Genomic DNA, 25,364 nt, shown 5'->3' on the forward strand with positions numbered 1-25,364 from the left:
GACTATGAAGTGTACTGAGGCACAGACTGGAATAGTGGCACTGTGAGACCAGTGTACAGAGTGAATCATTCTGCTGAGCTATGGCCTGGTCAACATCTGGCATAACATCATAACCTCTTAACCAGTCACCTTTAGCTGACATTCAGAATGAAGAAACTGACAAAGAAATGCTGTTAGGCAACTGGCTATTTTCTGGCCTTAGTCCTGTCAAGGTTGCTGGCAAAATGCTCTTTACTAGTCTCTTTCCCCATCTGATAGCTATTTAGGTATCTAGGTACTATCTGTTCTGGTCACTATTCCTGTGGAGAAGATGTCAAACAGCATTCATGTAGGTTTTTGTCCCTGCTCTTTGGACCCTCATTCAGGCTACTTCTATGTGACAAATAGAAGGAGGATTGGAGGCCACATAAGGTAGATGATTCTGGCTAGCTTTATAGAGATGAAATAAACAATGAATATACTTTAAAATAATTCAGTGATCTATCTTTATTTTACCAAAAAAGGGCATTGGAAGCTTCTGAAGAAATCATATCATCTTTTTTTCTTTTTACTCTAGCATAAAACCAGTTTTAAGAATGTGAAATACATCAAATAAGCAATAAATATTTTCAAAGACTCTATAACATGCTAGGAGTTGTAGAAAATCAACATGCAATGTGGTTCTAACTCTCAAGGAACTTAGAACAAAGACCTTTGATGATGCCAGCTGTTTAGTCTAAACTAGCTATTAAATAAAAGTAGTGATGTTGCCAGAACACTGTATATGCTCTTCAAACTTGAGGGTCTCTATGGCATGGACTTAGAGCACAGATGGTTTGTAAATGGTCTCTTATGAGAACTAATTTCACAACAATAGAAAGCAGACTTTCTGAGCAGACTTTCAGAAAAATGAGAAAATGTTTACTCTTCTTAAAATGTCAGCAGATCTTAATGATTAAGCATCTGAATGATATAATGAGCAAAACACCAATGTGTTTTGAAGCCAAACCGGGCCTGAGGTAACTCTGACGGATGAAGGGTCTCAGGAAAGTATCTGGGGAGAAGAAAAGTAGGAAAAGCCCAAAAATGATAAAGAATGAAACAAAAAGTGTAAGAGAGTAATAAACTGACGAAGAAGTACAAAATTGTAGAAACTGTGATCTCTTCTTCCTTACTGTTTCTCAATATTCTTGGCATCATTAATGGAGCTAAGGGCACCACCATGATTGGCATATAGAGAAAAGACAAAAAAAGCATTTCAATTACTGCTTAGGAGGGAACTAATTCTACCCAAAGGACTGGAGCTCCATCTGAAACATGTCAAACTGTTGGCATGCAACCAAATTCTGCCATGGGGTGGAGTCTCCCTTTCCACCTGGGTAATAAGAAGCTGCAGATGGAAACGGCCTGCTGGACTATTGTGTGCACCATATGTCTCTTCTGTAAGAAATCTCCTTTAAAAAGAAAAATAAATTATCCAATTTGGATGGAGAATGGCATTAAAAGAGCTGTGGAGGTTTTAAAACATGTCCATAAATTCTTTGACACTCTTCCTATCAATGGGGAAGTCTAATTCCTTTCCCCGTGAGCACAGGCTATTCAAGTGACTTGCTTCCAATCTAGAGAATAAGGTGGAAGTGCTACTGCATGACCCCCAAGGCTAGGTAAGAAGAAAACTATACAGCTCTTGAGATGCTTACCCTTGGAAGTCAACCACCATGCTGTAAGAAAGGCCAGGCCATACCGAGAAGCCACATGTAGGTGTTCTGGCCAATAGCCTCAGCTAACATCTAGCTCACAGCCAGCACCAACTACCAGACACATGAGTGAGAAAGGTTTTGAGGTGCCTCCAGCCCCGGCCACCATCTGATGGCCAATACATAAGAAACCCTGAGCAAGAACTGGCTAGTTGAGCCCAGTCAACCCCCAGATCCATGAGAGAAAACAATAATAAATTGTTGTCATTTTACACTACTAAGTATGAGTGACTGTTACACAGCAATAACTGGAAAAAAAGCTTCCAACTAATTTGCTCTTTACAGTGATTACTCCAATGATCTTATTATATTCCGGAAATAAACAGCTCTGCTTATGTTGGAGCTAGGGGCTGGAGGAGACACTGGCTCCCACCAATCAGACTACTCTATTACATAGGGCAAAAATGAATACGGGTGCCATGAACTCTTTAAGCCTCGTAGGTGCTGAGTTCACTTCTTCTTGGAGACTAAAAGGAAAGCCATGGTCTTATAAAAACTCTCCAGAGCAGCTAAAGTTCAGTGGCCACTGAGAATCCTATGCTAGCCTCTAAAAGGACACAGGCAGCACACGTTATCAGCACAGTCCCCAACCTGCTGCTGCAGAGGTCCTTTGACTAGAAAAGGCCCCTCTCCTACCACACCAGCTGAAGGTTTTAACTTCTAACTCCTTATTTGCATCTACTCTTCATCTATAATTATAAATTTGCAGGGCTTTGAAATCCAGCCGTATCTAAGTCCCCCTAAGTTGTCTTGAGCCCCTAATTAGGCAATCCTAAAATCAAGTCAGAGGAGGCTAACATGCTCCAAAATAGAGAAGAAAATCTCACAATCCAAAAACCAAAGGAGAAAGCAAAGCAAGAAAGACAAAAGGGACCTATAATGCAGGAGGAAGCAGTGGGAGGAAAGTGGCTATGCAAAGCCGTGGCAGGGCCGCCCAACTTTGGTTTCCAAAGCTACAAACAGGCCCTGCTGCTCGGGAGGCCAACTCCAACATCCTGGAGAGGCATTTCCCACCAGGCTCCCACAACCAAGCGTTCTCACCACACTTAGAAAGGAACCCGCCACTGAGCTGGTAATTTACTGCAACACTGTCCCTTCACTCCTCCCTGGGGACTCTCAAGAGTAGGCATTCCATCCGCCCACTTGTTGAGCTATTTTATTCAAGTAGCGATTATATCATGCTTCAAAGAAAGAAAAAAAATCCTCTCTTATTTTACAAAGTATGTAATATGAGATGGCCATAGAGTAACAGTAGTGTTGGGTCTAAAAAGTGATACTGTGAAACAGTTTAGACCTCCGTAGCTTGGGAGTCTGATAAACCTTTATAAAATTAGCTGGACGCAGACGCAGCAAACTCAGGGAGGGGAAGCTGCAGCTCTGGTGCCAGCTTTGTGTGAGGAGAGACTAGAACATGGTTATTAAGATCTTATGCCTGTATCCTCTCTCAAATTAATAGGGCCAGAGGTCTCTGGGCCTCTGATAAAGAAGTGAATGAGCATCTGGGCTACCATTCTCCCAAATGGGCTAACACCATTCAGTCCTATTTAGTAAGTACTTCTCTATTAGTCCAACAGTAGAGGCCTTGCTTATCTTGCAACAATTTTTTTTTATTTTTTTATTTCAGCATATTATGGGGGTACAAATGTTTAGGTTATGTATATTGCCCTTGCCCCCCCCACCCCCGAGTCAGAGCTTCAAGCGTGTCCATCCCCCAGACAGTGTGCATCGCACTCATTATGTATGTATATACCCACCCCTTCCTCCCACCTCCCATCTGCCTAACGCCCAATGAATGTTATTCCTATATGTGCACTTAGGTGTTGATCAGTTAAAATCAATTTGATGGTGAGTACATGTGGTGCTTATTTTTCCATTCTTGGGATACTTCGCTTAGTAGAGTGGGTTCCAGCTCTATCCAGGTAATACAAGAGGTGCTATATCACCATTGTTTCTTGTAGCTGAATAGTACTCCATGGTACACGTATATCACATTTTATTAATCCACTAATGTATTGATGGGCACTTGGGCTGCTTCCACATCTTTATCTTGCAACAATTTCAACAGAAAACAGGCTTATTCACATATTTACAGATGTTCAGAATCCCTAAATTTGCTCCAATCACAAAATTGTCCTAATAATCTTTAGGTTGCTTCTCCTTGGAGTGGAATCCCCAATGTCACATACCTCATAGTATAATATTTTTAAAAAAATTGCTAGTACTGTATTCAAACATCCTGATTGCGTCCCTTTCAGCTGAGGCCCAATGTAGGATATAATAAAAGCGGATGTCAGCAAATTAAATCAAATATATAAACTATGGGCAAATCCACACAGTAAACATGGACTATGGGGCAAAGGAACTATATCTACATGCTTCACTTTCCCATCCTGTTTTTTGGAACAAGCCTCTTATTCTGGTCACATTAAAGCAAGATGACCATATATCTCGATTTGCCCAAGGCAGGGTCCCTTTTACTTTCAAAAGAACTCTGCTGTGGATGATATATTATAGATTACCTTACATAAAAGCAATTTCAAACCAGCCAAAGAGGTAAATTAAACTTTTTGATATTGATTCTTGGGCCCCTCATCCAACAGCCTTCTTCTTATCCCTCCACTTGTACTCCTGATTGCTTCTTGAATTAAATAAGCGATTCTTCCCTCTTTATCACCAGCACTTATTTAATCCTACTTCTCCTTTAAGCCTCAACTCAAGCCCCACCTCCTGCAGGAAACCTTTCCAGTGTACTCTACTGTCCATGGTTCTCTCCTTTCTTTAAAGTTCAAGCACATAACTTGGCACCTCTATGGTCTTCACACTATTTTTAAGTTGTTTTCATATGTGTAGGTCTTCCTACAAAAGTTGTATGTTATTCAAGAGCAAAGCCTGTGTCTAATTACTTCTTTTATACTTTTATGTGAGAAGGACATAATAGATATTCAAAGACTTCTTGATTTCCAAACCTACTTAACCAGCTGGCTTAAGGACATAACAAGACTCCAGGTACCTCTCTGCTGCGCACTCCTCTTGCAGCGCTCTGTACTTTTCGTTTAAAGCACTTAACACATTTTGTAATTGCATATTGACTTGTGTGGCTATTTGTTTAATAGCAGCCTTCCCAATATACTGTAAAGTCCGAGAAGACAGGGGTACACTATTGTTCATCACTATCCACTTAAAATCCACCACAGTGCCTGGCAGTGTGCTTAGTAAATATTTTCAGATTGCACAGATGGCGGGTGGACAGACAGACAATGGAAGAAAGAAGAAATGATTTCATAGAAATGAACTGCAAGGAAAGCAGATTTAGACTTGAGAAATTAGCCTGCTTACATTTCTAAATAGATCATGTAGCTATGTGTCACAGACTTATTAAAACCTTCTCCTTTCCTCAGAAAGACCTAGAGAATAGTTAGACCTGCAGCCCCATCTGATCTAGGGTCTAAGACATGAGAGACCACTCCATCCAGATGATCCAGATGGTACCATTATTTCTCCTTGTTATATAAATTGCTAAAGCACAAAAACCATTGTTTCAAGAAGACGGGAAATTTAGCAGTCCCAGTAAATACACTTGAAGGCATTTTAGGATCATGCTCATAAAAGTATCTCACGCATCACCTCAGAGTGACAGCTCTGAGGCACACAGGCTCTGACAGTACAGTCTAACTTAATTGGCCCAAAGTCAGCAACATCAGATGTCGTAGTGCTGACAGACATAAATTGCTGTGGCAAAGTGGGCTGTAGGATCCTGCTGTTTTTGCAGTTAGATCAGTTCATACTAGGAGATGCTGAGAAACATAAATATAAAGAAAATCAGCATAATTTTGGAACCCTAGGCTACCTGCAAATTAACTGAAAGCCCTTAACATTTCTATAATACTTCAGAATTTAAAAGTACTTCCACATATGCCTGCTCTCATTTAATCCTTATAACGACCCCATACAATAGACAAAATAGTTAACTCTGTTTTACTGATGTGGAAATTTGGGAATCAGAAGGATACTATGAGCAAGTGGCTAGGATTCAAATGTATAGATCTTCAAACCCAACTCACTCTTCACTAGACTTTGTACAACTTCACATGAACTGTACCTGTTCAGTTCTTAACCCAACTAGTTTCTTTCTTTCTCAGCATATGATCATCAAAATAATGCCCTGAGCACAACTTACCGAAAATGAAAATCCTCTGAAGGCATTTCTCAATTAACAGGAAGGCTGTTTGGGATCTGCTGCCCCCTCAGAGCTGGGGATCTTTTCAGGCCCAGGTCTCATGTTGTCACAGTTTTTTCAACTCAAAAATGAAGACACAATAGAACCCTACCCCAAGTACTACACCAAATAACAAGACAGGCACCAAAGAATACGTGTGAGGTGAACTTCATGCCATCACTGCTGCTTCTATCTTTCCAGCTCGCTCCTATTACTACCCCAGTTCTGGCAATATTTGAAAATCCATCCACGATCCTACCACCTTTCATTCTCTCTCACTCCCTCAATGCCCTGCCCCCATGACCCTCCTTACAAATGTAAGGTCATGGTCACTCATTTTAGCACGTTCCTGCAAATACCTTCAACTCCCTTACCCCTCTCATGCTTTGTTGAACTTTCTTAACTAAAACCCAACCTCACACATAAAGATGTGCACATGATTGTTCACAGTAGCACTATTCACAACAGTCAAAAAGTGGAAACCACCAAAATGCCCATCAATTAGTGAAGGAATAAACAATGGAATAGTATTCAGCAATAAAAAGGGATACTACCAAAATATGCTATAACATGAATGAACCTTAAAAACATGCTGAGTAAAGAAATTAGAGACAAAATTCCACATATTATATAATTCCACTCATACGAAATGTCCAGAAAAGGCAAATCTATAGAAACAAATAGCAGATTAGTGGGTCCCTGAAGTTGGGGATGAGAATGAAGGATCTTAATAGGGTGAAGCAAATGTTCTAAAATTGATTTGTGGGAATGGCTGTACAACTTGGTAAATTTACTAATAATCATCTAATTGTACACTTAAAATGGATGAATTGCATGTTATGTAAATTACACGTGAATAAAGTTGTTTAAAAAAAAAAATCAACCCTGGTTAAATTTACCTATTTTGTGCCTCACCAGTAAAGCTAAAGCTAGACATAGCTGGAGATTAAAAAAAAAAAAGCAACCACAGTGGCCCCATTTAAAACGCAAACAGGTTCTAGATCCTGTCCTTCAATCACACTATATTGCTACAGCTCCTTTTCTCTTTCATTCTCCTCAATTATTTCACACCTACTTCTCTCTCCTCAGATCTCTAACACCCCATCCTTTACATTCCTTTCTCAGCTGATAATCCCACTTCCTATTTCAATTGAGAAAATTGAGGCCATCAGAAGAGAATGCCCAGATTCCTATCATCACACCTACCTGCTGCCTGTTACTCTTCTGTGCTGTCCAGTACAGTGGCCACTAGCTGTGCATGGCTGTTTAAGTTTAAATTAAGATGAAATAAAATTAAAAATCCAGCTCCTTAGTCATACTAGACACATTCTGAATGCTTAATAGCCACATGTGGCTTGTGGCTACTATATTATATAGTACAGATATAAAACATTTCCATCATTGCAGAAAGTTCTACTGGATAGGGTTGTACATAGATGATCTATATATCTACCTAAAGCCAATCCTTTACTTACTTGTGCATCTCCTCTTATCTAACTCAAGGGCATTGCTCCAGTAATTCTTTTCCTTCTCCTACATCATCAGCTTTTAGCTCTACAAAAGATCATTTTCATCAGTATACAAATATGCCTTTTATTTCCCTCATCTTTGTTTGGGGTAACAAAAAAGTTTCAGAAATTCCTGCAACTACTTAGCAATTATAGTAAGGCAGCAAGATACAAGGTTAATATACAAAAGTCGATCACTTCCTTACATACCAACAATGAACAATTGAAATTTGAAATTAAAAACACAATACCATTTACATTAGCACTCCCCACAAAATGGAATACTTAGGTATGAATGTAACAAAAAATATATAAGATCTATACAAGGAAAACTATAAAGCTCTAATGAAAGAAATCAAAGAAGAACTAATAAATGGAGAGCTATTCCATATTCATGGATAGGATGACTCGCTACAGTCAAGATGTCAGTTTTTCCCAATTTGACCTCTAGATTCAATATAATTCCAATCAAAATCCCAGCAAGCTAAGTCGTGGATATTCACAAACTGATTCTAAAGTTATATGGAGAGGGAAAAGACCCAGAATAGCCAATACAATATTGAAAGAGAAGAAAGTTGCAGGATTGACACTACCCAATTTCAAGACATTATTATATAAAGCTATGGTAATCAAGACAGTGTAGTACTGGTGAAAGAACAGACAAATAGGTCAGTGGAATAGAACAAAGAGCCCAGGAATAGATCCACATAAATACAGTCAACTATAAACCTCTGACAAAGGAGCAAAGGCAATATAAACAAATAGTGCTGGAACAACTGCACATGCTCATACAAAAAAATAAATCTAGACATGGATTTACACATTTCACAAAAATTAACTTGAAATGGATCACAGACTTAAATGTAAAAACAATATATAAAACTCCTAGAGGATAACATAGGAAATCTAGATGACTTTTTATAATACCAAAAGCATGATCCATGAAAAAAAGAATTGATGAGGCTGGGCGCAGTGGCTCATGCCTGTAATCCTAGCACTCTGGGAGGCCAACGTGGGAGGATTGCTTGAGGTCAGGAATTCGAGACCAGCCTGAGCAAGAGTGAGACCCCATCTCTACTAAAAATAGAAAAAATTAGCCAGGCGTGGTGGTATGTGCCTGTAGTCCCAGCTACTCAGGAGGCTGAGGCAGGAGGATCACTTGAGCACAGGAGTTTGGGGTTGCTATGAACTAGGCTGATGTTATAGCATTCTAGTCTGGGCCAACAAAGTGAGACTCTGTCTCAAACGAAAAAAAATTGGTAAGATGAACTTCATTACAATTAAAAATTTCTGCTGTGTGAAAGACACTATCAAGAGCATGAGAAGACAAGCCACAGACTGGGAGGAAATACTTGCAAAAGAGATAACAAAGGAATGTTATCCAAAATACAGAAAGAACCCTTATAACTCAACAATAAGAAAATGAACAACTCAATTAAAAAATAGGTCAAATACCTTAACAAACACTTCACCAAAGAAGATACACAGATGGCAAATAAACATTTGAAAAGATGTTCCACATCATATTGGAGAAACATAAATTAAAACAACGAGATACCACTACACACTTATTAGAATGCCCCGAATCCAGAACACTGACAACCCCAAATGCTCTCAAGGATGTAGAGCAACAGGAACTCTGATTCATTGCTGGTGGGAATGCAAAATGGTACAGCTACTTTGGAAGACAACTTGGCAGCTTCTTGCAAAACTAAAAGTACTCTTACCATACAATCGAGCAATCATACTCCTTGGTATTTCCACAAAGGAGTTGAAAATGTATGTTCACACAAAAATCTGCACACAAATATTTATAGCAGCTTTATTCATAATTGTTGCTATGGACTGAATGTTTGTGTTCCTCAAAATTCATATGTTGAAATCTAATTCCCAATGTGATGGTATTTGTAGGTGGGCCTTTGGGAGGTAATTAGGTCATGCGGGTGGAGCAATTTAGAATGGGATTAGTGTCTTAACAAGGAGAGGACAGAGAGCTAGCTCATCCTCTTTTTGCCACATAAGGATACAAGAAGGTGGCTGTCTGCAACCTGGAAGAAGGCCCTCACCACAGCCTAACTATGCTGCCACCCTGATCTTGAACTTCCAGACTCCAGAATTGTGAGAAATAAATGTTTGTTGTTTAAGCCACCCAGTCTATGGCAATTTGTTATAGCAGTCTGACTAAGACAATTGCCAAAACTTGGAAGCAACCAAGATGTCCCTTAGTAGGTGAATAGATAAACAAACTGTGGTACATCCAGACAATGGAATATTATTCAGAGCCAAAAAGAAATGAGGTATTGGCCGGGCGCGGTGGCTCACGCCTGTAATCCTAGCTCTCTGGGAGGCCGAGGCAGGCGGATTGTTTGAGCTCAGGAGTTCGAAACCAGCCTGAGCAAGAGCGAGACCCCGTCTCTACTAAAAAGAGAAAGAAATTAATTGGACAACTAAAAATATATAGAAAAAAAATTAGCCAGGCATGGTGGCGCATGCCTGTAGTCCCAGCTACTCGGGAGGCTGAGGCAGGAGGATTGCTTGAGCCTAGGAGTTTGAGGTTGCTGTGAGCTAGGCTGACGCCACGACACTCTAGCTAGCCAGGGCAACACAGTGAGACTCTGTCTCAAAAAAAAAAAAAAAAAAAAAAAAGAAATGAGGTATTGAGCCATGAAAAGACTCAACAAAACATAAATGCATATTGCTAAGTGAAAGAAGCCAATGTGAAAAGCTTACATACTATATGATTCCAACTATGTGACATTCTAGAAAAGGCAAAACTATGGAGACAGTAAAAAGATTAGTGGTTATCAGGGGCTGTAGAGAGGGAACAACAGGTAGAGCACGAGGGATTTTTAGAGCAGTGAAACTATTGTGTATGATACTGTAATGGTGGATATGTGACATTATGCCATCGAACTGTATACCAAGAGTGAACCCTAATGTAAACTATGGGCTTTGGGTGATAATGACGTGTCAATGTAGGTTCATCAGTTGTAAGAAATGTATCACTTTGGTGGCTGACATTGATAATGGAGGAGGATGTGCACGTGTGGTGGCAGGTGGTGTATGTGCCTTCTGCTCAACTTTTGCTGTGAACCTAAAACTGCTCTAGAAAATAAAGTCTATGAAAAAATTTTTAAAAATTTTTTAGGTTTTGCAAATAGTGGTAATGGTTGCATGACACTGTAAATGCAATTCATGCCATTGAAATGGTATACTTAAAATGGTTAAAATGGCAAATTTTGTTACATATATGTTATCATAATAAAAAATTTTTTTACAAAGGTCAAAAATCTTTAGCTATCACTTCCCTGACACCTACCACCAGCTACAGCCCTATCTCTGCTTCCCTATATTGCAAAACTCTTCAAAAGACTTGTCTATATTTGCTATCCCAATTCTTCTACTATTCTTGCTTTAAATCCCCTAATATATCAAGGCCCTATTCCCCTGTCACTCTGCCCAAATTACCTTTGCCAGCTGCCAAATCTAATGGACAGCTGTTACTCTTCATCCTACTTGATTTATCACCAGCTTCTGACACAGCTGACCACTCCTTCCTTCCGAAAACACTTTCTTCCCTTAGCTTTCAGGGTACTATCCTCTCCTGGTTTTCCTACTGCCTTACTGGTCACTCCTTCTCAGTCACCTTTGCTGGTTCCTCCTCTTCTTCCTAACCTTTTAACGCTGGAGTTCCCCCAGCCTCTTCTTGTCCCTAACTTCGTTCAATCCTTTGGTTATCTCACCCCATTTCATGTTTTTAAATATCATCTAAATGCCAAAATTCTATTATAAATGTCTATCTCTAGCTCAGAGCTCCTCATTGACCTCTAGACTTGTGTATCTAACTACCTACTCAATAATTCTCTTTGCTTGGCACCTGATGTGTCAGACCTAACCAAAGTTGATCTCCTCTCACTGGCCCCCTAAAACCTGCTACACTTGCAGTCTTCCCCGTCTCAGCTAACAGCAATTTCATTGTTCCAGTTGCTCAGATCAAAATCCCTGGGATCACCTTTGATTCCTTTCTTTCTCTCACACTTCGAATTCAGTGCGTTTCCATATATCCTGAATCTAACCACTTCTCGCTATCTTCACTGCCCTCTCCCTGAATTGAACAACCCTCATCTCTTTCCTGGACTACTGCAATAGTCACCTAACTGGTCTCCCTGCTTCTATTCTCACTCCCTACCATTTATTCTTAGCACAGAACTGAAAATGATTCTTTTAAGACAGAAGTTACATCAAGCCTTGCTCAAAACCCTACAGTGGCTCCCCATTGAATTGAGAGTAAAAGCCTTTCAACAGCCTACAAAGCTTTTCATAGCCTGCACTCTCACCCCACCACTCTGACCACACTGCCTGCTATTCTCCACTCTTGCTCAGCTCCAGCCTCACTCGCCTCCTGTTTCTTTCTAATGCCAGAGCCTTTTCACTAGCCGTTCTCCTGGTCATCTAACCCCTTACCTCTTTCAAATCTTTGTTCAAATATCATTTTTCATTGACCACCCTAGCTAAAAGTATAACTCTCAGCTCTAGTGGAACTCTCAATCCTCCTCTTAACCTGCTATTTTTTTCCTTAGCATTTATCATCTTCTAATATACCATATAATCTATTCCCTCATTTATTATGCTTTTTGAATTATATGTCTCCCCTACCCACGTCCAAACAATAAGCTCCATGAGGACAGGGATCTTTGTTTTATTTACTGATATGTATAAAGCACCTAGAACATTGCAAGCTCTCAAAAAATATTTGTTGAAAAGCAGCACTATTTCCCACTACGTGAAAATGGAACACCTAGAAATTATGTATCAGATATTTAAAGGGATGGCTTCAGGCTACAGAAAGACTTACAGGATGACAGTGTGGTTTGAGATCCTATATTTAAGAATTGTTCTAGAACTCAGATGCCTCCTGATTGCCCTCCTCTCTTCAACCATCCCCTCCATCCTTCCCAATTGTAACTGCCGATAAAGTCACTGAAGAGACTCAGTCTAAAAGCACAGTGACCTGCCCAGCTCCTGCAGCTCTCCAAACTCAGTTCCAGCCTCACTTCTAAGACCAACCTAGTGGCCTGGTATCCAGGTCAGCATCTCAGCCTTCCTGCTAGTCCAGCTTTAACTGAACCAACTTAGAATAACTGCACTCTTGCCTACTTACGAAGAATCAGTCTTATACCTCAGTTCCAGTAATTAGGGACCCTTGCTTTTCCCTCTGTATTTTATTTCCTGTCTTGATATCCTGATCTATATTCTGGTTGCTCAGACTTGAATCCAGCACCTCTGCTCATTTATTCTTTCTAGCTGGAGTCCTGTCCTAGGCCCAGTCCCAGCTTCTGAGCCTCAGACCTACCTTTCAGGACCGAGGCCTCCACCTTTTGCTTTCTTCTAGACCTCTTGGATCCTGAGCTCTGCCCACCAGGCCTCCCTAAACCTCCTTAACTCCAACTGTCTGTTTACCTGGACCTGTGCCCACAGACACCTTGATCCCTCCAACTTACCCTCCCCATTATTCCTTCACCTGAATGTCCTGATCACTTCTTATCATTAATTCTGAGACCTTTCTGAAGAGCCAGATAAGCCCTGGTCTATTTAGTGTTCCTATTTGAGATCTAATAAGGCCTATACCAACCTTGGCCTAGGCTTGGGCCTGAAAATAACGGACATGAACTTCTAGCTCCTCAAAGGACATAGTTAATCTTCCTAACAGTGTCAGAATATTCTTGGTTAAAGCTGAAGTTAGCTGCCCAAAATAATCAATGCAAAACACTTATTTGAGTCTTCTTCAGTAGACTTATCTGTTTTACTTAGATCCTTTCATTTGGATGATATGAGAATACACTTTGCATTCTGGTGACTTGAAAAAGAAATCTTTCAGTTGTCTTAGGAAATTGGACAAAAACAGAAGATGCGTTGGGCCCACACAAAAAGAAAATGATGGCTACTAACATCAGCCCAGGACTGGAAGTTATTCAATCCAAGAATCTAATGTTCACCCTTACTAGCCCTAGTACATCTCATAGGATTAAACTACATACCTAGAAGCATCAAGGAATGGTCTGTAGGCCAAGCTGATCCATTCTTCTCTATTGGATGAATAGTTTGGCTCCAAGGGTGTTTCTCTCATGGTATCCAAATCCACTAAATAATGGCATTTACTGATGTTGATCTGAAAAAGAGAAAGTCCAACTCTTCATTAGTAATTGTGAAGGTCCTTCAGGGTAGGGAACATCAATTGCAATCTTAAGAATTCCCACAGGGTTTTAGAGAAACAAATATCTTAAGTGCTCAGACAATGTTGCTTGTGCTCTTTCCACTCAGATAAGAGTGTGAGGGTGTTATTTAGGCTACTGGGGGGGTGGGGTTTGCACTCACTTGGTCAAACATATCCGTAAGCTTTGGGTGGTCTGACTCTAGTTTGAGTTCTTAAATCTTTCTTAAGACTTAAGACACTTCCGAAGCCACCATGAGTCCACAGTCTACCTCTGGAAAACCTATCTTCTGCTCACTATTATTACTCCCCTCCAGCCTATCACCTCTTTTTCCAGAGTCTGAAAGGTAATGGCAAACACAGATGCTAATGTGTGAGGATGCCCCTGACTCTCCTTACAGAGCCACAGGAGGATACGCTATATCCCACAGGTGGAACAGAAATATCATGCATATCATCTCTTTAAAAAATTCAACAGAATTGACAGAGACTCCCTGCAGCAAAAGAATGAAGATGATTACAAAAAATATATAGTATTAACAAAACTAGAGTCATCCAGTTGCTGATAACATGGATACACCACAACATTGCAGGTGCTTATAGGAGACTGTTAATACATTCCATTTAAAACCATGTTAGTTTTCTGGAGAGTAGGTTAAGAAATAAACAAATAAATAAATAAAACCACGGTAGCACTGTGCTTCTCACAAAATTGATTAATTCAATGGAACATTGCTACACTGTCTGTAGGGTCCTTCTGCAATTAAAAAGCTCATTTCAAACTATAGTCACACTTTCTCCGTCATCTCAAGCCATCAGAATATTTTGTAGCCATAGGGAAAATTTTTAAGCCTTTTTAATTTTTTTTTTTTTTTTTTGAGACAGAGTATTGCTCTATTGCCCAGGCTAGATGCTGTGGCATCAGCCTACCTCACAGCAACCTCAAATTCCTGGGCTCAAGTGATCCTCCTGCCTCAGCCTCCCGAGTCACTGGGACTACAGGCATGTGCCACCATGCCCGGGTGGCATGCTTTTAGCAGAGACAGGGTCTAGCTCTTGCTCAGGCTGGTCTTGAACTCCTGAATTCAAGCAATCCTCCCACCTCGGCCTCCCAGAGTGCTATAATAACACACTTGAGCCATCACGCCTGGCCAGCCTTTTTAATTTTTAAAAGTTTTAGGCCGGGAGCTGTGGCTCACATCTGTAACCCCAGCACTTTGGGAGGCTGAGGTGGGAGGACTCCTTGAGGCCAGGAATTCGAGACCAGCCTGGGCAATAAGAAGACCCCATCTCTACAAAAAATGAAAAAAATTAGCTGTGTGTGGAGGCAGGTGCCAGGCATGGTGACGCATGCCTGTGGTCCCAGCTACTTGGGAGGCTGAGGCAGGAGGATCACTTGTGCCCAGGAGTTTGAGGTTACAGTGAGCTATGATCATGCCACTGCACACTAGCCTGGGCAACAGAGCAAGACGCTGTCTCAAAAATAAAAAATTTTTAACTTCTTTAAAATATATGAAAAAAAGACACTACACAAGTTTCCATGAAGTTACATAAAACCCAGAGATGAAAAACAGATCAGTAATATTTATTTTTCAGCTAAAGAAAAATAAATCTCAAGGGAAAGAAATTTTTCAATGCTTTTTACATGCCAACTATGTTACACATATTATTTTAAAAATCATCATAACAAAGCCTATAAGGAATTATTACCCCTATTTTATAAATGAGGAAGTCAAGACTCAGACAAATTAAATATCTTCATTTTTCAATATACACATATTAAGCCCCTATGATGTACTATGCATTAAGTTAGAGTTAAGGATATAGAAGCAAATAAATAAGACACAGTTGCTACCCTAAAAGGATTTACAGTCCTGACCAAAATCACGCGAGTATATAATATAGCAGAGCTATATTTGGAAACAGGTCAATGTGACTTCCAAAGTCATACCTCAAGATTGCCAAAAATGACTGAATAGAGACAAAGTACTCTCAGGAGCTCATCTAATTGTTTCTCAAAAATTAAAACAAAAGAGTCCTCTTATATTATCAGGCTTCAGCTAGACAAAGATCATTTGAAATATGTGTAGATCTGTAGCAAATCTCACATTTAATGGTGAAGGATTAAAAGCTTTTCCTTTCGGATCAGGAATAAGTCATGGCTACTTGCTATCACTACTCTGTTCAACATTAGGAGAGGTTCAACAGTACTAGAGGTTCTAATCAGCAGGGTAAGATAAGATAAGGAAAAAGAAATGGAAAGGAAGAAATGAAACTCATTCATTATAATGATATGACTGGTATATATAAAGTCCAAAAGAATCTGTAGAAAAATTTTTAGAATTATTAAGAGATTTTACAAAACTTTTTTTTTTTTTTTTTTGAGACAGAGTCTCACTCTTTTGCCCGGGTTAAGAGTGAGTGCCGTGGCGTCAGCCTAGCTCACAGCAACCTCACACTCCTGGGCTCAAGCGATCCTACTGCCTCAGCCTCCCGAGTAGCTGGGACCACAGGCATGCGTCACCACGCCTGGCTAATTTTTTCTATATATTTTTAGTTGTCCAATTAATTTCTCTCTAATTTTAGTAGAGACGGGGTCTCGCTCTTGCTCAGGCTGGTTTCGAACTCCTGAGCTCAGACAATCCGCCCGCCTCGGCCTCCCAGAGAGCTAGGATTACAGGCGTGAGCCACTGCGCCCGGCCCGAGATTTTACAAAACTTTAGACTTAATGGATATATTAAAATCATTGTTATATATTCTTATTTAACAGCAGTAAACAAAATGAAATTTTATAAAAATATAATTTACAAGCTTTGAAAACATTTACCTTGGAATAAATATAACAAAAGATAAAAGAGTACTCTATAAAAAATTATACAATTTTATTAACAAATGTCCATCAACTGATAAATTTATAATATGGTATATCCATATAATTAAAATGTGGTATAGCCATACAATAGAATAGCATTCACCCATAAAAGGAATAAAGTTCCGATACATGTTACATCATGGATGAACTTTAAAAACATTGGTGTAACTGAAAGAAGCCAGACACCAACGCCATATATTATAGGATTCCATTTATATGAAATGTTCAGAATAGGCAAATCCTCTAAGACAGAAAGCAGAGGTTGCTAGGGACTTGGGGAGTGACTGCTTAATGGGTATGGGGCTTTTTTTTGGCGGGGGAGAGAGAATAAAAATGTTCTAAAATTAGATATTGGTGATAGTTGCATAACATTTTGAATGTACTAAAAGCCACTGAACTGTACGACTTTAAAATGGCTTGAATGGTAAATTTTGTTATGTATATTTTACCTCAATAAAAAAAAAAAATCACTGAAATGGTGAATTTTATCTCAAAAAATTTTTTGATAGACAATAAAGTAGACTTTATTAATGGAGTGATATACCTTGTTCCTAGATGAAAAACTTAACAATTATAAAGATGTCAATTCTAAGCAAATTGATTGACAGATTAAATATAATCCCAACCAAAATCCCAACAAACTTACAAAACTTGACAAGTTGATTCTAAAATGTACGTGGAAATATAGGACAAGAATAGCCGAGGCACTCTTAAAAAAAGAAGAACAAGGTGGGAGGCTCACTTACCATAAAGTTATAGTAATTAAGACAGTGAAGTATTAGGACGGGAAGAGATCAACAGACCAATGAAACAGAACAGAGAACCTAGAACAGATGCAGGCACATATAGACCCTGAGTTATGACAGAAGTGACACTACAAAGCAGCAGATGGTCTTTTCACTAACTGGTCCTGGGACAATTGGATATCCATTAGGGGGAAAAATGAAACTGAACCTCAATTTCACGCCACATGCAAAAATCAACTTCAGATGGATTATAGACCTAAAAGTGAAAAGCAAAACAATAAAGCTCTTAGAAGATAATATAGAAGATTATCTTCAAGATCTTAGGGTAAAGGAGTTTTTAGACAACACACAAAAAACATTAACTATAAAAAGAAATGATGGATACATTTGACAACATTAAAACTGAGAACACCTGTTCATCAAAAGACACCTTTTTCTGAGAGAGGGTCTCACTCTGTTGCCCAGACTAGAGTGTAGTGGTATAATCATAGCTCACTGCAACCTCTAACTCCTGAGCTCAAGTGATCATCCTGCCTCAGTCTCCCAAGTAGCTGGGACTACAGGCATGTAACACCACTCCTAGCTAATTTTTAAATTTTTTTTGTAGAGATGGGGTCTCACTATGTTGCTCAGGCTGAACTCCTGGGCTCAAATGATCCTCCTGCCTCAGTCTCCCAAAGTGCTAGGATTACAGGCGTGAGCCACTGTGCTCAGTCAGAAAAACACCATTAAGAGAGTGAAAAGCTGAGCTGTAGAATGGGAGAAGACATATGCACACATTTACCCATCAAGGATTCAGATCTAGACTATATCTAGAACTCCTGCTAATTGAGACAAAGATAAACCACCCAATAGAAAAATGGGCAAATGACACAGAATAGTTACTTCACAAGAAGAAATCAATGGCTCAAACAAATGAAAAAGTGCTCAAAACCTCATTAGTAACCAGGAAATGCAAATTAAAACCACAATGAGAAATTATAATATCAAGCATTGGCCAGAATGTAGAACAACAATTATACATTGTTTGCAGGAGATTAAGTTGGTACAAGATCTTCAGAAAACTATTTGGCAGGATCTACTATAATTGAACATACGTACATCCTATGATGCAACAATTCTCCTAGGGATTAGATTGAACCATATGAAATCACTAATATTTGATGTTTGATCCACACAAATGGTAATTTCATATGGTTCAACCTAATGTATATCTAACAGAAATGCCTGCCCCCATAGACAAGTTCAAGAATGTACAAAGTAGCATTATTTGTAGTCAGCCTAGACTAGAAACAACCAAACATCCATCAACAGTAAAATAATAAATTGTGGTAAAGTCATATAATGAAATACTATACACTAATACCAAGAACAAAGTACAGCTACATGCAATAACGTCATTATTACAAGCAAAATGTTGAAAGGATCAAGACACAAAAGAATAAATGCAGTATGATTCAGGCAAAACTAACCTAAATCACTTAGGGGTGCATGTAAAATGGTAAATCTAAAGAGAAAAACAAGAAAATTATTGCCATAAAAGTCAGGAGACTCCCTCTAAAAGGGGGTGTTGGTAATGATCAAAAGGAATTACTGGGGGAGCTTCTGGGTGCTGGCAATGCTCTATTATTTGGGCTGGGTAATGGTTACACAGGTACTTGCTCTATTATTATGAAATTATTATTAACTTACTGTACACTTGTATTTCGTACACATTTAGGCTTATAAGTTATACATGATTGACAATTTTTATAAAGTGCATATAAGAACAAACTGGTCATCTCTGGCTTACACTAAACTCTGTTCTTCCCCAACCTCCACCTCACAGCAATGTTCTCACTCTCTCCCAGCATTATTTATATGTAAAAAAGATTTCAGTCTCACATCTGTCTCTACATATGGCCTATTCCTCCAGGGGAGAGAAAGCGCACTGAGAATTGACGTCAGCCCCAATTCCATTCCACATAACTCTCTAAAAATGATCCTTTGCATAAACACTTCAGGAAGTAGCCTTTTTGGTCTGAACACCCACTCTGTAGCTCCCAAGGATTGTAAGAACATGAAACAAGCGCTATGCCTCTGTAATCAAACAGAACCAGCGAGAGACAGAGACTCTCATGGTCTCATGCTTAGACCTCCTTCGGTCAGGGAGCCCTCAGTTTGATGTTTCAGTGTTTGACCTCAGCCTGGCTTTTTCTGGTGAGGCACACACAGAAAGGTGTAACTAATTAATACCCGACCATACCAGTCAGCTTAGGCTTCACCCATCACACCATCAGTAAGCAAATTCCATTTAAAGTAAAGGTCTTAGAAAGATACCAAGGCAAAATCATATCAATTGAGACACTAATCCATTAAAAAATTAACTTCTTTTACATCCCTTCCAGAAAGCAGCTGATAAATAACTAAAACACACAAGGACAAAGGCCTCCAGCAGAAAATGGTGAGGTATGATCAAGGGCAGATTCTTCGTGAAAGAAAAAATAAAGTTATGAGAAAAGGAATTTTACGTCAAGCAGGCCTAGATTCAGGTCTGGGCTCTACCACAAATTACCTGGGTGATCCATAAATTTAAGTTTCTTCTTCTCTAAAATAAAGATAATACCACTTGCCTCAAAAAGCTGTAATGAGCATTATATGAGATGAACAAATAAAACTTGCAGATCACAAGGGACTACAGAAATTGCTGGAATATTAGAAGGAATCCTTGACTAGCTCTGTAAAATGTGAGAATTCGACTGCTAGCAAAGACTCCCGAAACATTAGAGCCAATTAAAATGAATTAGTCTTATTGGACACCTAGGTTGCTATCTATTGTCAATTCAAGTTAAATCCAACATACAGGATATTAGGATACAACATTAACCACGCACAGTTCCTGATTAGCAATGAATCAGCAGCATCCACTAAATGATATCAAAACGAATCTTCTGGGTATCCTCAAAGCATTTATTAAGTACCTATTTGGTGAATCCTAAATAAGAATATATAAACTTGCTATAAGACATGTCCCTGTTCTTAACCTAAAGGTCAGGAAATGGCATTAGCATTTCTGAAATATAAAAAGTAAGTGTTATTATAAGAGTAATCAGAGTTCGGAGAGAAAGAGATCACTGGGGACTACAGTAGTCAAAAAGATTTCTTGGGCCGGGCGCAGTGGCTCACGCCTGTAATCCTAGCTCTCTGGGAGGCCGAGGCGGGCGGATTGTTTGACCTCAAGAGTTCGAAACCAGCCTGAGCAAGAGTGAGACCCCATCTCTACTAAAAATAGAAAGAAATTAATTGGACAACTAAAAACATATAGAAAAAATTAGCCGGGCATGGTGGCGCATGCCTGTAGTCCCAGCTACTCGGGAGGCTGAGGCAGGAGGATTGCTTGAGCCTAGGAGTTTGAGGTTGCTGTGAGCTAGGCTGACGCCACGGCACTCTAGCCAAGTGCAACACAGTGAGACTCTGTCTCAGAAAAAAAAAAAGAGTCCTTGGAGATAGTAATAAAAATTAAAGAGAAAACAGAGGGGGAAAGGCAGAAATAAGCATGGTATACAGGGGGAATGGGAGGAATATTTGCCTGTCCCAACAGGTGTATGTTGAGAAACAAAACTGGAGAGAGAGAGTCTGAGAACTGATAATGGAGGACCCAAAGGAGGAGAATCTGGATTTTGTGCATCAGGAATCTACTCCAGGTTTTTCAGCCAAGGAGTCAGATGATAAAAACTGGGTCTTAAAAAGAGAGGTCTATACTGGGGAAAGTGGGGCAAGGAAGCAGTGGAGAAAAACCTGAAGCAAGGACTCCAGTTATTAATGTAGTATCCAGTTGTGAAGTGGTAATGCCTTCAGTGGAGATGAAGGAAAACTGAGAGCAAATCTCAGGTCTACTTCAAACGAAATCAACACCACCAAAATTTCTAATCCAGGGATGGAGTGCGGAGGGAAGAGGAGGTCACAGTGAAGAATCAGTTTGGGTGAGATTGAGGAAAGACGGTAAGTTTCATCTTTCACTTAGTGAGGTGGGATGAAGCATGTGTATTCAAGTGCAGTCATGTGTCGCTTAACTACGAGGGTTGGAGTGGTACATTCTGAGAAATGTGACCTTAGGCGATTTTGTCCTTATGCAAACATCATAGGTTTTGTACTTACACAAACCTAGATGGTACAGCCTACTATACATCTAGGCTACATGGTATGGCCATTATAATCTTATGGAACCACCATCATACACACCACTTGTTGTTGACCAAGCCATCGTTATATTACACATAACTATAACGGAAAGAAGGCCACTGTGACTAGAATACTGAGAGTCAGAGAACTGTTTTCTGTTCCTACTGCTTGGAACACACCCTACTGCCACCTCGTAAATTCCTATTCATCCTTCAGACTTCCGTTAAAAATTATTTACTTAATAACTTCACTGACCACTTAAACTAAGACAGGTCCCCAAATTACACGTTCTCAAAGCAACCAGTACTTCTCAAAACATTTCACAATTATTAACATAATCTATGAATTAATTGGGAAATTCATTGTAATGTCTATAAAAGCTGAGACTATGTCTATCTCATTTACTCCTGTATTTCAAAAATCTAGTAGTCCAAAACATACAGTAGCTGCTACTTAAATGTATATTTAACAAATGTACATGAATGCATGAAAAAAAGTGAAAGGAAATGAAGGAAGGAAGAAAAGGTGATAAGGTAGAAGAGAGAGAAGAAAGGAACAGAGAGGAACAGAAGACCACAGATAAAGCTCAGGAAGATGCCTGTAGTACTGGGCAGAAGGGACAAATGCTTGAAGAAGCAAGGGACAGAAGGAACCATTAGAGGATGTAGGAGAAGAATCAAAGAAGCACACAGTTTTGAAAATCAGTGTGGATTTCAAATACCACAGAAAGACTGTAAGGAGGCTGAAGACAGAGAAAAGGTAATAACAGGAGTGGGTTTAACAGTGTACCAAATAAATTTATTGAAGTTTGGAATGCTGTGTGGGGACAAGGAAAGAACTAATAGTCCAAGCTCCTATTCTCAGTGACCTTCCCTGCTGTCTATTTGGCTGCCTGAGTCAAGCTCCACAAGTCCTAAGACAGGAAGGATGTGAAGTTGCATTCAGGCGTCTATCAGCTGGAAATGACAATGACGCACGTAGCTGTAAAAATAGAGATCTCTGGCAAGGGCCAACATGCAGTTCAGGGAACATCAGAGAGAAATCATCTCCACATATAAGACAGATCTTATTTCTCAAATGTCACTGAAAATTCTCTGGTAAACAACTGTAGTAGAGAATCCTCTAAGACTCTAAGGGGATAATTTGAGAGATCAATCAAAATAATTGTCCTGTAACCTCCAGAGCAAGTGGGAGTTTTAAAGCTGAAAAAAAATGTTTAGACACTTTGTGCACAGCTAAGTAAAATTTGGTCATAACTGAGGCTATCCAACAGCAACAATAGCTGACATCTGCTATTAATTTAATACTTAACTTTTAAACAGTATTCGGAATGTCTTGTTTCCAAATACACAATAAATTCTGACTCATCATGTTCCCTCATATTCCTGTGAGTAACTGTAGGCAAGGTCCAGGCCTTCTTTTAGCTGAGTGTATAATCTCTGTGAAGGAAGGGATTGAGTCTGTCTTAATCAGCACTGTATCCCTCATGCCTGGTACAGTACCTGGCATATCTCAGGCAGTCAAAAAGTATTTGTGGAAGGAAAGAATGGTTACCAGCGGTACAGGATGCTGGACAACTTCAAATAGCAAGCTGTTTAAAACTATGGTCAGCTATCTGTAAGTGCCAAGAATTTCTTCCCTAGGTTTTAGCCCCTGGAGGACAATCTATTTCCTCGATAATATCATACAATAAGATCAAATCATATTATAATAAATCTACTAAATATCTCTAATTAGCAAAATGCTTTCAAGTTCCAGCAAACTGATTACTAATTGTAAGCCTAGAAAATTCGCCAAACAAGATTTGACTTAACTTGGGTAGTTTACAGAATGGGAAATTAAAGTATGTGAGTTCCCTATAGATATCAATTTAAACAATTATTTCTGGATCCACTACTGTGATCAGAATATACAACTCCATTCAGATCTCTGAGTGTGCTCCTGCTACTGGGAAGAGGGTTAGAGAACCCAAAGGAAACAGAAAATAAACAGAAGAATCACATTTAAGAGTAACTGTCTTAATCCATTTTCTGCTATGAATGCATTAAGGTATAACAGAATACCTAACACTAGGTAATTTATAAAAAACAGAAATTTATTTCCTCACAGTTCTGGAAGCTGAGAAGTCCAAGATCAAGCTGCTGGTGTCTGGTAAGGGCTTTCATACTGTGTCGGGCCATAGCAAAGGCAAAGAGAGGGCAAGAGAGAGCAAGAGAGGGCTGAACTCATCCTTTTATAAGGAACTCACTCCTGCGATAATGACATTAATCCACTGATGAGGGCCCCCATTAGGCCCCACCTCCCAACACTGCCACAGTGAGGATTAAGTTCCCAACACGAACTTTGGGAGACACATGAAACCACAGCATTAACACAAATTCCAAATGGATATTCTAGTCTAGTTCTGTAACCTTCCAGAACTTTCTGCATATAAAGAAGTTCTCTGAGAAGATATCTTTAGAGTCCATTTTAGTCACAATTTTTTATTTATAAAAAATACAAATGTAAAAGGAAACCCTATTGTATATGCCCTACCACTGTGGTCCCCAGCCTCTGGGCCATCAACTGGTACTGGTCCATGGCCTGCTAGGGACTGGGCCACAGAGCTCCCCACCAACCCCCGCTGGAAAAATTGTCTGCCATGAAACTTAGGAAGGGGGAGTGCACAGCAGGAGGTGAGCAGTGGGGGAGCAAGGGAAGCTTCATCTGCATTTACTGTATTTACAGCTGCTCTCCATTGGCTGGTATCACTGCCTAGCTCCGCCTCCCTCCCCCAACACCCCGCCCCTAGTTGAAAAATTGTCTTCCATATAACTAGTCCCTAGTGCCAAAATGGTTGGGGTCCACTGCCCTACCATATCTGAAAATGAATTATTATTATTTTTCTATGAAATCCCATTTTCACAGTCTATACTCACACTGCAAATCAAGACCAAGGGAGCTTTTTGCCTTTCTGCTCCACAGGAGGTTTGTGTCGTCCTAGAGCTTGACTAAGGACACCTGTGTTACTATTTGACAGGTGTAATGCCCCAAACTCTTCACCTGGCAAGGTCCCCAGAGTGGGGCCAGAAGTCAAAGCCCCTTGGGGCTCACCCCCACCCCTCAGGGCCACCCACCTTTCTACACTTCTCACATCTCGTCACCGTGCCAGACTAGAGTCAAGTTCAACAGGGTCTTCCCTCTCTGATTCTGCCAAAGCCCATTCCCTTGGCTGTGGTTTTGCTGGATCGTAGGTAGGGACAGTGGGAATCTCATTCATGCATTCATATGCGTCACTAATTAGATGACGAAGCATTTGGCTACCTTAAGAGAGTCACAGTTACTTCCACTGTTTCCCTCACTTCATTGAGTTCCTTCAGTTTTGACATTCAGAGCACTGGGTAGAAATCACATTGTCTCAACACCTGATGCAGGCTTTTGAGATGGATATAGACTACATCAGAAAGCAACCAGAAAACAAACAAGTATTTAAAGGAGCTAACTCAAAAATGGCTTCGATAGAAAAGCAGAATATAATAATGCTTTGTATTCCCTGCCTCCAACTAAGTGCTCGTCTTATTTAAATCTAGCTAATATTTCCATTTGCATCAGGAAATGGGACCTCTAAATACTCTGCTTCTAGCTCTGTGATTTGGAGAAGTCACTTAACCTAGCCTCAGAGATTTTACCATCTCTCCAAAAAGGTTTAGACTAGAAACCACTACAATTCCTCTCACCTCTAAGAAAGGATCAATGTAGAGAAAATAATTTCATCACAATTATAAATATACTCCACATTGTTGATTCTACTCTCCTCTAAACTACTGCTGCTCACGCTTAGATATATTTCTTTTTTTTTTTTTTTTGAGACAGAGTCTCACTGTGTTGCCCGGGCTAGAGTGCCGTGGCGTCAGCCTAGCTCACAGCAACCTCAA

The 25,364-nt window shown here is 39.7% G+C and overlaps 1 protein-coding gene across 1 annotated transcript in view; it reads right to left on the minus strand.

The window, feature by feature from the left end:
• The window catches only part of ALG9 (ALG9, alpha-1,2-mannosyltransferase), a 129,924-nt gene that overhangs the window by 10,098 nt on the left and 94,462 nt on the right, over positions 1-25,364 (minus strand). The window contains exon 13 of the mRNA XM_012659138.1: positions 13,499-13,629. Coding sequence (XP_012514592.1) covers positions 13,499-13,629 — 131 coding nt within the window. The remainder of the gene's footprint in view (positions 1-13,498; positions 13,630-25,364) is intronic.

The sequence above is a fragment of the Propithecus coquereli genome, unplaced genomic scaffold (genome assembly GCF_000956105.1).
Source record: "Propithecus coquereli isolate 6110/MARCELLA unplaced genomic scaffold, Pcoq_1.0 Scaffold6, whole genome shotgun sequence".
NCBI lineage: Eukaryota > Metazoa > Chordata > Mammalia > Primates > Indriidae > Propithecus > Propithecus coquereli.